This window comes from Tachypleus tridentatus, chromosome 4 (genome assembly GCF_004210375.1).
Source record: "Tachypleus tridentatus isolate NWPU-2018 chromosome 4, ASM421037v1, whole genome shotgun sequence".
NCBI classification, from domain to species: Eukaryota; Metazoa; Arthropoda; class Merostomata; order Xiphosura; family Limulidae; genus Tachypleus; species Tachypleus tridentatus.
Genome location: NC_134828.1, coordinates 52203129 through 52216601, shown reverse-complemented (window position 1 = coordinate 52216601; position 13473 = coordinate 52203129). Strand labels below are relative to the sequence as shown.

Sequence of the window (13473 nt, the reverse complement as noted above, 5' to 3'; positions counted from 1 at the left end):
ATTCGAGCATGGAAAGTATTCGAGTAACTTTGCGCAAAATTAAAAAACAAAAACAAACAAACATTCATGATATAAGCAACACTTATCACGTTGATACAAAGTAGCGTCATCTGGAAAGTATTTAAACAAAAATATTATTTTGTTTCTTTTAGTTCATTATCTACTCAAAAGGATCAAAGAAGCAGATAAAACTACAACTTCCAATCATGATGGCCACCTACCCAATAAGAAACAACGATGGTACACTCCAGAGGAAAAGAGATTCTTATTACCCCGCAGTTCTACCTGTGTTTCGACCATGGCTTACTTCAAAAACCTTGGAGTAAAGCACTATAACCCTTAAATACAGCACACGTAATCATCTACTTCTACTGTCTTCGAAATTATTAGTTTCTATCTCAGCTAAAATATTAATTCAGTTCTATCAGTGAGTAATGATTATTACTATCTATATATATAGAAGACGGTAGGTGTGGATTATCTTATGTGAAGGAATATTTTTAATGTGCTTGGAAAAATAAATATGCTTCTTCGGTGTGACGATCTTATCAGGAAAACTCCGATTTCTAAAGCTTAAAGAAGCTTGACTTAGTGACAAATTTCATCGCGTTTATTCTTACTCAAGGATTCAAATACCAGAATATTGCTGTATGTTAGTGTTTTGTCTTTTTGTTTTCTTTTAAAGCATAGGTGAATAAGCATTTACAACCACAATTTTCTTGTGGATGATGAGTTTGTCCGATTACTTTTGTCATCTGAGTATTCTGACAGTTCGGTGTTACTTGTGTGATGACAATACTGATTCAGTGTTATAATATTTTCAATTCAGAAATTTTTAAGTGAAGTCTCTTTTGAGCATGGAAAAACCAATATCATATTTTCTATCATCAAACAGTAAAGAATTTGGAAAGAAACTACTTTTTAGTATAGATTCACAAAACAATAAAATGGTTTGCTATTTTGTATAAAGATAATTATAAGGGTAAACAACTAAATCTTTAAAACTAATACTATATTATTTTAAATCTTTAAATTCAAAAGACAATCTATTGTTTATAGGGCCAAATGCTATTTTGGTTAATGAGCTTAAACTTTTTAATGGTTAAAATCAGACAATGAAAAGGACTAATTGCTTAAAACAATTGACTTTACACTTACAGAATATGGAATTTCAACAACGTTTAATCTAACAGACAATGTTTTTATTAGTACATTTTAATGATTAAGAAAAAGACTTTTCATTTAAATAGGAACAAATGACTTTTAAATTACGCATAAAATAAGCGCATTCATTACACTTTTACCACGAATATAAATACGTAATGGACTTATTCTTTCAATGTTTCTTGTTTCAAGACTTAGTTGAATACCTTCATGTGCGCTTTTTGTAAGTTAAACATAACCCGCTAAAGTATTCTAATTAACGTGTTATTTTATTTTTATTTCTTGGTAAGCGTAATATTATCAACTTTGTGTGTATTTCATAATTAGTTTTAATATAACCTGAAATATATTTTAATGTCTCCCGTTAATTTGGCGTATTGTAAAAAGTAACAAAAAAGAAGGCATTTCGTTCTAGTTTTTGTCCTGTTTAAATTATATTTCCTGACAAAAATAAATTGTGGTAGGTTTACCCCTTCATTGTTCTTTCATAGCTTTATAACATCACTATTTTCTTATTTTACTAATTATGAGTTAAGAGAATAATTATTAAGTCATTTTTCATCGCATGTATTTTTCAGGTAAGCATAAACAGTGGCATCACCAATAGGTTAAAAAATATTCGTAACAGCAAGAAGGCATAACGACTCATAAATAATAGTATGGGGTTGCTGTTTTTAGTTTATCGAATAACCTTCCCCCCATGACACAGCAACAAGTCAGTGGGCTTAAAATGCCTAAATTGAAGTTTCGATAACCACTGTTGGCAGAGAACAGTGTAACTGTGTGCTAAACAGGAAAACAAAAAAGGATTTTATTTCAAATAACGTAACGTTTTCCCTCCTTGTCATCCATCGTTTTTTACTTCTCATTATTTAGAGTATCTTATTAAATATTGAATAAAATAATAAATATCATTATTCTGTATTCTAATAACAGTTTTATGAACGTTATTCTTTGGCTTTAATTCAATGCAAGTAAATTTAGGTTTACGTATATATACAGCTTCAAACTTAGATTTTCAAAACTCGCAAATTAATAATGTTTTGAAATAGTCATCAAATGGACACAATTATATATTTTTCTCGCTTCTCCCATTTGGTTTGTACGTTTAATTGTTTATTTTTACATATTCTATATTTATTTTTTAAATAAGTCGTGCTGCCTTTCTGCAAATATTTAGATAGAAATATGTGCTAACGATCTTTTTTTTTCTTTTTTGAAGTGTAGACTTACAAAAGTTCTGTGCCAACTGTGTACATTCGAGGTGTGATCGAAAAGTTCTAAGACTTCACTTTTATTCCGAATAATAATGTGCACACATCAATATTATATGCTATCTCCTTCAAAGTAATCCCACCTACCCATCCCAGCTGATACACACTTTTTTCAACATTTCTGACATTTTTGGAAGCAATGCTGACATTCTTCAACTGTTTTGTGACTAAGTTCTGCTTTCAAATTATTATGGATGGTTAGAGTTTCATCAAAACTTTCCTTTCAACTTAATTCCGATTTCTGGGAACGAAAACAGATCTGGAGAATAAGGGAATGTGTTTTTTTTTCTGCCAAACATTCTTGAGCAAACTGAGGAGTGTGTGCAGAGTTTTTCGGTTAAAATCGCCTGACACAATCCAAAGGAAATACCCAGTTCATCAGCAAATTTGCGGATAGTTAATTGTCGATCACTTAGAATTTTTTCTTTCACCTTAGCGACTGTTTCATCAGTGGATGATGTCGACGGTCGCTCACAATGTGGGTTATCTCTGATCGATTCCCAGCCATCTTGAAAGCGTTTTTTCCACTAATAAACGACAGCCTTACTTAAGCAGTCATCACCAAAGGCAGTTCTTAACATTTCGAGTATTTGTGTTCCTTCTTTATCATTTTTCACACAAAACTTAATGTAAACAAATTTCTCTTCTTTTCTGTCTTTTCTTCATTACGACAGGGGCAAAAGATACGTCTGTCTTTTAACATATTTTTCGCAACACGGGTATAAGGTCTGGATAAATGGCTTCTTCGTGGGGTAGATCACTATTTGTACTTTATACGCACTTCAGTAATGGTCACTGCCTCAAAACTGGCACCTGTAGCAGAAAAAGTCTTAAAACGTTTTGATCAGACTTTGTATAAGTAGATATACGTGTGCGCACGTAAATTCTCTGATATATCCAAGTTTAAAGTTATAATAGAATATTTTACTGAACAAAAGAAATGTATTACAGAGATGACTGAGTCTTTGGTAACGTGTGAAATAAACTCAAGAACAACACATTAGAGTATTCTATGTTTCATTGTTTCAAACTGCATTGTAAATTTTTTACTTTTATTGTAGAAAAAGGGGCGACTGAACAAATGTGTGAAATGTTAGCAACGATAGTTTGTTCTGGCTTGAGTGCTTGAGAATTGTTAGCTCAAGAATATTGAAAAGTAGCTTTAAGTACTTCAAACCTGTTGATATAAGTTATTCATCCAATATTTAAAGTTTATGTGGAGTTGCTGCGAAACTGTGGTATTCCGAATTCATTCATTACAATATTATAATAAATATCAAGTTACAAAAAGGTGCGTCATCTTTCTTGATAAAATATGCGTTTCTAAAGTTACAAATTAAACCTCAAAGGTCTAATTATTAGTAAACATATCTATATTCATTACGTATTTTATGCATTGTTGAACAGCTTAAGATTACTATTTAATATCGTTTCTGGTTTCAAAATTTCCACGTAGATCGACACTGAAACCAGTTTGTACAGTACAGTTCTTAATTTTGAATTAGTAACTTAGAAGGTATGCAGCACAACTGCCATCTATTAGACGCCGTTTGTTTTGTTTTTTAACGAATAATGGGATTTCACCCTCACTCTGTTAGCGCTAGCATGATCTCAGTGTGCGAACTGCGAACCAGTACTCTACCTTCAAGCCTTGATCAGACCATAGGATTTACATAAAACAATTTCAGTTCCTATATCAGGCTGGGATGTCGGCTTAAGTGATCATATATAAAAATTGAAATATATTAAAATGCAATACATTCCCTTATATGATGCAGTGATTTATCATTTGAAGCCACGAAGAAAACAATACGCCATTACATTTAAACGGTTTTAAACAAATAAGTCATTGCCATATAAAAATTAACCAGATATACGGATACTGAGATTCAGGAAGAAAAAACAATTATTCATGTTTCATAACATATTGGTACTCAAACTGTGTCGCAATGTATATCCACGTGGATGACTGAAGAGTTTTTTTACCTCCAAATAAGGTCATAAGTTACTCAAACTCTTTCATCACTAACAGTATAACGAGTTAAAAAATAACTTTCACACAAGGAAAAGATATTTTTGAACTCTGAGACACCAAGCAGGAATACAACTCACAAGAAACGTCAGAAACGTTTGCTTTTCACAGCTTGATTCCTATTAAATATAAATGCGAAAGTGGGAATAAAATACAATTTCCCACAAATACACTTGTATATATATCTCATATTAATGAAAATACAATATAAAATAAATAAAAAGAAGCGTAATATTTTTGTTTGTTTCTGCAGCGCAAATTTGCACAACGAGATATCCGAGTTATGACCACCAGAGGGATAACCTCAAATTTTAGCTTTATCAGCTCTCAAGCTCAAGCTGAGCTACCAAAAGGTAAGAAATTTTAAAAACCCAATTTGTGAGTGTGACCCTAAAGTTGTTCTATGACTTAATATAAGTAAACTCTCCAATTACAAAGAATTATTTTCCGATGGAACTCTAAAATTAATGCCAACTCCCAAAGCAGCATATATCAATATATCTACGCAGTATCTGAAATACGAATGTGCTGACAAGTGCTTGCTTTTTGAATTTTACAAGAAACTACTCGGGTACTATCTACGTCCTAATTTTAAACTTAGAGACTAGAGGGAAGACAGCAAGTCAATATTACTAACCGCTAATGTTGAAATATTTTTTGTCGGCTGGAACACTGAGATTTTACCTTCATACTTATAACACACTCATATCTTTCAAGTGCGGAGGGTATTTTATTCAGCAACAGGTCACAAACAATAAATCATCGGATTCTCAATTTAGGCACGCCAACTACCAGCTATGTCAAGCTCCACCCCAAAACACACACAAAAAAATAGTCAGTTTCGAACGTTGCATGTCCGTAGACATGTTGCTGTATCACTAAGGAGAAATCCTATCAATAAATTAATAAAAAAAATACACCCACTATCCAAAGAAAGTCTAACCCTTAATTATAGAAGAAAACCTTGGTGTATTAATTTTCATCATTCTACAGCACACAAATTCTCAAGGGTAACTAGCAATAAAAAGTGAAAACCCATTGATTAGTTGAAGAAGGAAATAACCAGAACTGTCAAACTTCTATCTCATGTAGCAAACGTCTAGATTAAAAGTGTAAAGTCAAATAAATCCCTGTTAAACAGTAAGCCAGTGAAATGGGTAGATTGTAAGGGTTCCAGATTACAAGAACGACCTGCTTAAATATCACAGTTAGAAGCAGGATAGCAAAACTATATCTCGGTTAATAAGCATTTCCATGAGTTTTGCATGTACTTATTGTACTTTTGTGATAGAATACTCATAAATGACTTTGTTGGATATTCATACATTTATCTTCTTTACACATTGACACATACTCTAATAATTTATAACAAATTTTCTTGGCTCTAACATAGCTTTCTCCAGTATGCTTCTCAGGATACTTTTGAAAAATATTACTTCCCACACAGTAAAATAAATTTGTCCCATAATTGGGGTGATTTCTGAGCCAGCAGTTGGACTTGGTCTGGCGTCAAAATGCACAGCAGGCCAGCACCAGGTCAGCTCATCTGGCTAAACCTGGTAGCCTCCCCTGACCCAGAGCTGGACCAAATTCTCTAAAGCTGAGGCACATGAATATGGCACAATTTCGGAGAGAAAAACAGTGTATATAGATATATTTGCTTATAAGTAAGTATATTGGGTTTGGTTTGATTTGAATATACACGAGTGGTATTTGCGCTAACTATCCGTAATTTAACAGTGATAGACTAGAAGGAAAGTAGCTATTCATCACTGTCCACAAAATATAAAAAACATTATTTTTGGAACGACTGTACTAGTATTTGCAAATACATATTGTTACAATATAATAAAAATGATAACAATTCACTATGATTAAATAGTTCATTGTTTGATGGTAAAACGTTATTCGATAAAAATGGTAACAATTCACTAGATTAAGTAGTTCATTGTTTAATGGTAAAACGTTATTCAATAAAAAATGATAACAATTTACTATGATTAAGTAGTTCATTGTTTAATGGTGAAACGATATTCAATAAAAATGGTAACAATTCACTAAGATTAAGTAGTTCATTGTTTAATGGTAAAGCGTTATTCAATAAAAATGATAACAATTCACTAGATAAAGTAGTTCATTGTTTAATGGTAAAACCTTATTCAATAAAAATGGTAACAATTCACTAGATTAAGTAGTTCATTGTTTAATGGTAAAACGATATTCAATAAAAATGATAACAATTCACTAAGATTAAGTAGTTCATTGTTTAATGGTAAAACCTTATTCAATAAAAATGATAACAATTCACTAGATTAAGTAGTTCATTGTTTAATGGTAAAACGTTATTCAATAAAAATGATAATTTACTATGATTAGGTAGTTCATTGTTTAATGGTAAAGCGTTATTCAATAAAAATGATAACAATTCACTATGATTAAGTAGTTCATTGTTTAATGGTAAAACGTTATTCAATAAAAATGGTAACAGTTTGCTATGATTAAGTAGTTCATTGTTTAATGGTAAAACGTTATTCAATAAGAACTTTATTGATAATATTTAAAAACAGAATCAAAACACTTGTAAATGAGTTTGCCTACTTCTTCCTCTGCACATTAGTAGGCAGTACACCTTTCCCTTTGACTCGGTTTCTGTAAGCATAGGACTATAACAGGAATCCATGGATCAGCCATAATCCAGTCCTTCATTATAGAAGAAATCCTGGGCGTATGAGTTTTCATCATTATACGACATACAAATTCTCAACGGAAGATGGTAATAAAGAATAGAGACCTATTAATTTGACCTGCCTACTGTAAGGTTGCAAATATTTGTATATTAACAGCACACAAAGTTTCAAGAGGAGCTGGCAAGGAAGAATTGATAGAAATTACTTATTTAAACCAAACCTGTAACCGAAAGTTGAATTTCAGAAGCATTAGAAATCAAGACAAGATGCTAATTCTCAAATTTTAGTGACATTTAATTAGGCTAATATTATATATTATTTTGCTTACTTTTGGGCGGTGGATCATTGTCTTCACTTTCACTGTAACCATACACAATCCTAAATAAAATGTTTGAAATAAATAACAAATATAAAGATTTTTTATCAGAATCCAGCAACTGAATGATGCTATGTCTCAACTTCTAGAAAACCTTAATAGGAAGAAATGTTACATTTTTTCTAAATTGTATCATAAACAACACAGATAGTTAAAAAAATTATGATCACAATGATTGTTGGGAGAGCTGGGAACTTTTATTCTAATATACGTTTTGAGATTTCTAATAAGCACATGTTTAATAACTTTCAAGCCCTCCAGTGGCACAGTAAAATGTCCGTGTACTTAGAGCACTAGAATCAGATTCCGATACTCACGGTGAACAAAGCACAGATAGCCCACTGTGTGGTTTTATGCTTAACTTCAAACTAACCTAATAACTTTAGTGAAGTAACTCAAAAATGTATAGCAGAACAGAAAATGTACTTTTAGGAGCTGTAAAATTAATGTTGTCTCAAATTACCAAATTTATTACTTCAAAAATGAATCTATTCTGTAGCAATACTGTGTTGGAAAATAAACATACTCGTGCACTCATTTTCACTTTTTTTATATTATCATCTTTTGAAACCGGCTTTTAAGGTCCCTGGTAAAAAGAGTGCAGATATCCCATTGCGTAATTTATTGCTTAATTCCAAACAAATGAAACTTTTTCTGACGAAAATCGTTGGTCTTGCATGTCACTGTTTAGCATTCCTTGTGCTTTCAGATAACCCTTTAAAACCAGCCTTCAATTTATGGTTAACCAAAGATGAAAACATGCTTTGAATTGAATTTCCAGATATCAGTTATATAGATTGAACAAAACAGTAAAATTTACTGTAAAAATAGAAACACTTCTTACATTTCTATAGTGTTTTAAGTGTGTGTTTTTTGCACCAGAAACAAAACATATTTGTATATATTTTAATAGGTGATAATGTATGAAATATTTGTAGATTGCTGCCATCACTGAAAGCGCTATTAGTAAATAAATATAATAACAAACCCTGACTTATTTTTAACTAGTATATTAACTTTATGATGTGTAACCTCTGTCCTGTTTCTTCTACATTCATACATGTAACTGCCTTGTTCACTCTTTTCTCTGTCAAGTAACCAGGAAACACAAGGTTCAAATGACCATTTATCAAACCCTCAACTACCAGGCAGGTAATAATGCTCATCAAAAAACGAATTATTAATTCAACACAAATTTATATATAGGAAACTATGTACTTCATTCTATTTTTGCATGCAGTAAGAAATATTATATGCTACTAAGATGGTATGTAAATAGTGTCTTGTAATATTATATATTTAAAATATAATGATTCATAGGCTTGAACTGTCCATTTATTTCTAAATATAAAAACAACTACTAACTCAGCAGGAAATAGCTCAGAAAAGTAAAACGTTTTGAAAGAAGTAACAAATACACCTCAGAACTTTCATTTATTGTTATCTTTTCAAAATGCCATCAGACAATATGAATAAGAGGAAACTGTTTTCCATACCATCCTCAGTCTCTTTGAATAATTTTCATAAGGAAGGGAGAAAAAGGTACCCAAAGGACGCCAAATGAAATAGCCCATGAAAATTGTACACCCATTGGTTTTGTTAATCATACTGGTTGACAAAAAAAATAATAGTATAGGATGAGCACAGTCGCAACATGCGAAAAACAATTTAGGACTGAGAAATACAGCAATACCAGCAGAACAAAGCATAAAACTATTGTATGTGTTTGTATCCAGGATTTGTTTTTGTTCTGATGTTTTGTTACTATGCACAAAGCTACAAGGGTATCGAAATTCGGTTTCTATCAGAGCAACTCCACAGACTTACCACTGTACCACTTGGGAACAGTATCCAGGACGAAGCTAAAATAACAAGGCAAATATATAGAAAAATCTGTTGAATTGTATCTTTCCAGTAATCGACTTTTTTGGAAAGAGCAAGGCTTTATAGCAAAGGGAGACAAACAATCAGTAACCAAGTGATCATTTAGTCCAAAGAGTTATCAAACGTTTGACAAGACCTAAGCAAACTAAATAGAAATAGTGACACTAATCCAATGTTGACCCCTCGAAATGGAACAGAATCAACATGGTGATCTTCTAAAGTCTGTTGTGAAAATGGTGCCTCTGTTCTCAGTTGGCACTCTATAGGTGGGTAAGCCTTGGAGTTATTTATGTAAACCCCAAACTGACAACAGTTATCATAACCATGGTAATCATTGTATGATTTAGTGTTCTTGACAAACGACCGTGAAGATATATTACAAACAATTGATATTAACCACTGTTACGATTTTTTATCCATAAAAGTAGAACCCTGTTCCACTGATTTTATTTCAGCAACAAAATATCCAAAGATTTGCGCAAATAAAATAGTTTTAGTGCAACAATACAGACTAATAATAATAGTCTATTTCGCCTTCACTCTCAGAAATATTCCTGATATTAGTCAAAACGGCATGTTATAGCTTTTGAATAATGATAATCGCTCGATGTTAATTTGCAACCTGTTTACTGTTAAAACAATGTTTTTTATCGATAGTCACAAGACTACTTTACAAATGTATAACATTCAACTCTGAACTCAAATAACTAAATCTGTATGATTGTGTGTTATGACTTATTCCTGTTACTAAAATGAACTTTACTAAATTTTAGTAATTCTTATATCAACTTGATTTACATTTAAGGTGTAAAAAATATGCAATTGTTACAATAAGGAAGGTCTTTGAACGATTTTCTTTAGAAAGAAATATAATGACGTTGGTGGATGATATTTTATGTATTTTATGAGAATCTTATGGAAACGCTCTTTATCAAATGATTTCACTTAAATAAGAGATAGATCTATTCATGTAGAGAATTTCTTTTCCTGTGAGACTACAAAACTTAGAAGTATATCACCGTATTCATAAACATTTACTAAAATATTAGCGATACTTATTGTTGTAATGACAAAGTGATGTAACAAAGTAATTAAAACATTCTTCGTCCTTGTATGCACTCTGTGTCATTATATTTCAAAAGAATTATAACAGTTTTCGGTTTCATAACATGATATAAACTGAATTTTCTTGGTGACCACCATACAAATGAACAAAAGTCAGTAAGAGTCTTTAACTGAGTAGGAATTGTAACAAGAATTGTATAGTAGCTTAATTGTACCATATTTCTATAGAAGTTAATTTAATCTTAGTAATTTTCAATCTGTACATATTTCATTTTGTATTATTTGTAAATAAAGTGTGTTCTTGAGCTGTCAATTTGTCAGAAGAATTTACCCTTCAAATAAATTTGAAAAACGTAGCCCAGATTGTAAGATGTTAGACAACTGTGTCATTTCTATATGTTCCTAAATGATTACATCTTTAAGAAATTAGACAATGTATAGCTCCTGGTGTGCTATATTTAAATAACAAACATAATATACATAATGTTTAGGAACAATAAGTGACCTGTTGGTCCATATAGGCTGTCCCATTCTCTAAACCAAACTAAAACTATTAAATACAAAAATAAAGCCAACTCTTATTATTTATATATTTATTAAGCTTTCCATTAAACTCTCTCAAATTTACTGCCTCCACAGCATCCGAATGCAACTCATTTCATAGGTCAACCACTGAATTTGAAAAATAAAATTGCCTTAGCTGAAGACTACTTTCGCCTTGTTTAGATCTATATTTGTGGCCCCTAGTTCTATAATTGTCGCTGTTTAGTATGAAAACTTTGATGCATCAACATTATCAATTTATTCTAAAATCTTAAAGACTTCCAACGCCTGAAAATGATCTTGGAAGGTCGAAACGTTGTTCTCTCTTTGTCAATAAAAGTATTAATACTCATACCAGCCGTCCTGAGATACATTTTTATTTCAAGTGGGTTTCTAGTCATCATGAACTTCTCCATCTCATTTACTACTTCAGCAATCCTTCTCTGAGTTCTTTCCAATAATTCAATATCTTTCCTAGGGTAAGGAGTTCAAGACTGAGCATAATACTCCAAATGTGGCCTAGTCAGAGACATTTACAATGAAATTATAACCTCTTTAGACCTGTATTCACTATTTCTGTGAGAAGAAGCTAAATTTCTTTTTACCCTACCACAAGCTAGCAGAACATTGTTCAGATAGCTTAAAAGACTGATCAACAATTACAACAAGATCTTTTACTTTCGTAAAACTATTAAGGTTATTCCAATCCAAATTATAATTCGTCTCCCAATTGCCATATCGGTAAGTCTACGGATTTACAATGCTAAAATCAAAGCCTCAGTTCCCCTCGGCAGACACAGCCTGTGTCTTTGCTAAGAGAAAAACATACAAACACACCCAAATTATTCCGTGAAGACGTGAAAACCCATTTGCAGATAATTTATATATATAAAAACGGTTGGTATGAGTGGAGAAAACTCTAAGTAGAGGAGTGAACAACGTTTCGACCTTCTTCGAAAGAAAGAGGTAACTGACCCATAGCTGACCACATGTTTGAAGGCGGTTGTGTAATTGAGTGTAGGAATGTAGAGGGCGTACTTAGATTTTGATTATATTTATTAATATAGGTATAAAGGTGTTACTTTATACTGGTTTATTTTGGGCTTGAGTTGTTGTATAAGTAACACTTCTTTAATTTTGCGTTTGTTTCTTTGTTTAGTATTTGGGTGTTTTCTATGGTTGTGTTGTGTTTATTTGATTTGCAGTGTTCGAAAACGTGTGAAGGTGATTTTTTGTTTTCTTTGAATCTGGTTTTCATTTTTCTACTTGTTTCTTCAATATAGAAGTTATGGTAGTTATCACATTGTATTTTATAAATAATGTTGGTGTGGTGTTTGTCAGTGTAGTTTTACATAGTATGGACCTTAGTTTTGTGCCTGGTTTTTGAATAAACTTGGTATTAACTGAAATGTCATATTTTGTTACTAGTTTTTGTCAAATGTTGGTTATTTTTCTGCTGATGTCGGGAATATATGGCATGCACTACTTAGAGTTTTCTCTACTCATACCAGCCGTTTTTACATATATTTTTCACACTCAAATTATTATTCAAATCATGATAACCAACATGCAATATCTTGCATTTACAATTATTAAAACCCATATACCATTTATCTGTCCAACAGCCAGCAACACTCAAGACCATGATATTACCAATAAATTTAAATAACTTATTGACCTTCGTCTGTGTCGTTAAGGTAAATGAAAAAGAGAAATAGTTTTTATTCTTGCAATATTAATCCAATTTAACTGAGTTCCATTTATAACAACACTCTGCTTTATTCCATCAAGTAACTACTTTATCCGATTAGTTAAATTATCCTTCACACCTTTGAAGATAAATTTCTTTACAAGCCTTTTGTGTGGCACTTTGTCAAATGATTTCTGAAAATCCAGATGCGCCAAATTTACACCTTTACCCTCGTCTACATATACAGTAACATTTTCAAAGCATGTCAACAGATTTGTAAGGCAAGCTTTTTTGTTGGTGAATGAATACCTATTGACTATCCGATAAAATCCTAAACTTTGTTAAATGATTTTGCAAAGTATCTTTTATTGGACTTTCCAAAAATTTTCCAACAACCGATGTGTGACTAATAGGCCAATAATTACTACAATAACTCCTATTACCTTCCTTAAAGATAGGAGTAACATAAGCTAATTTTCAATCTGATAGTACTTATTTACTATTCAAATACTTACAAAAAATAGTTGTAAGTGGCTCACGCATCCAGCCCTTGACCTCTTTTGTAACCCTTGGGAAAAGATCATCTGACCCAGAGAATCTTATCATTTTTAAACTTCCAAATTTTGTTTTAACAAGCTCAGAATTTATGCAATTGTCTTGTCATACTTTGTTTTCATATATAAGTTGGTCAAGATGAGGAAAACTGCTCAAGTTTTCATCAGTAAAAATTAAAGAAAAATCTATAATTTAATAACTTA

The 13473-nt window shown here is 31.6% G+C and overlaps 1 protein-coding gene across 7 annotated transcripts in view; it reads left to right on the top strand.

The window, feature by feature from the left end:
* LOC143249134 (arrestin domain-containing protein 4-like) overlaps nt 1–10748 on the top strand; it is a 45223-nt gene extending 34475 nt beyond the window's left edge. For 4 of the 7 annotated variants that reach the window (XM_076498495.1, XM_076498494.1, XM_076498493.1 and 1 more), the window contains one exon: nt 153–3436. In XM_076498495.1, the coding sequence (XP_076354610.1) occupies nt 153–326 (174 nt within the window). In that variant the 3' untranslated portion in view covers nt 327–3436. Of the gene's footprint in view, nt 1–152; nt 3437–4723; nt 6407–7087 lie in introns of those variants that run through there. The other 3 variants (XR_013027579.1, XR_013027578.1, XM_076498492.1) reach the window with 3 other exon arrangements.
* The last annotated feature ends 2725 nt before the right edge of the window (nt 10749–13473 follow it).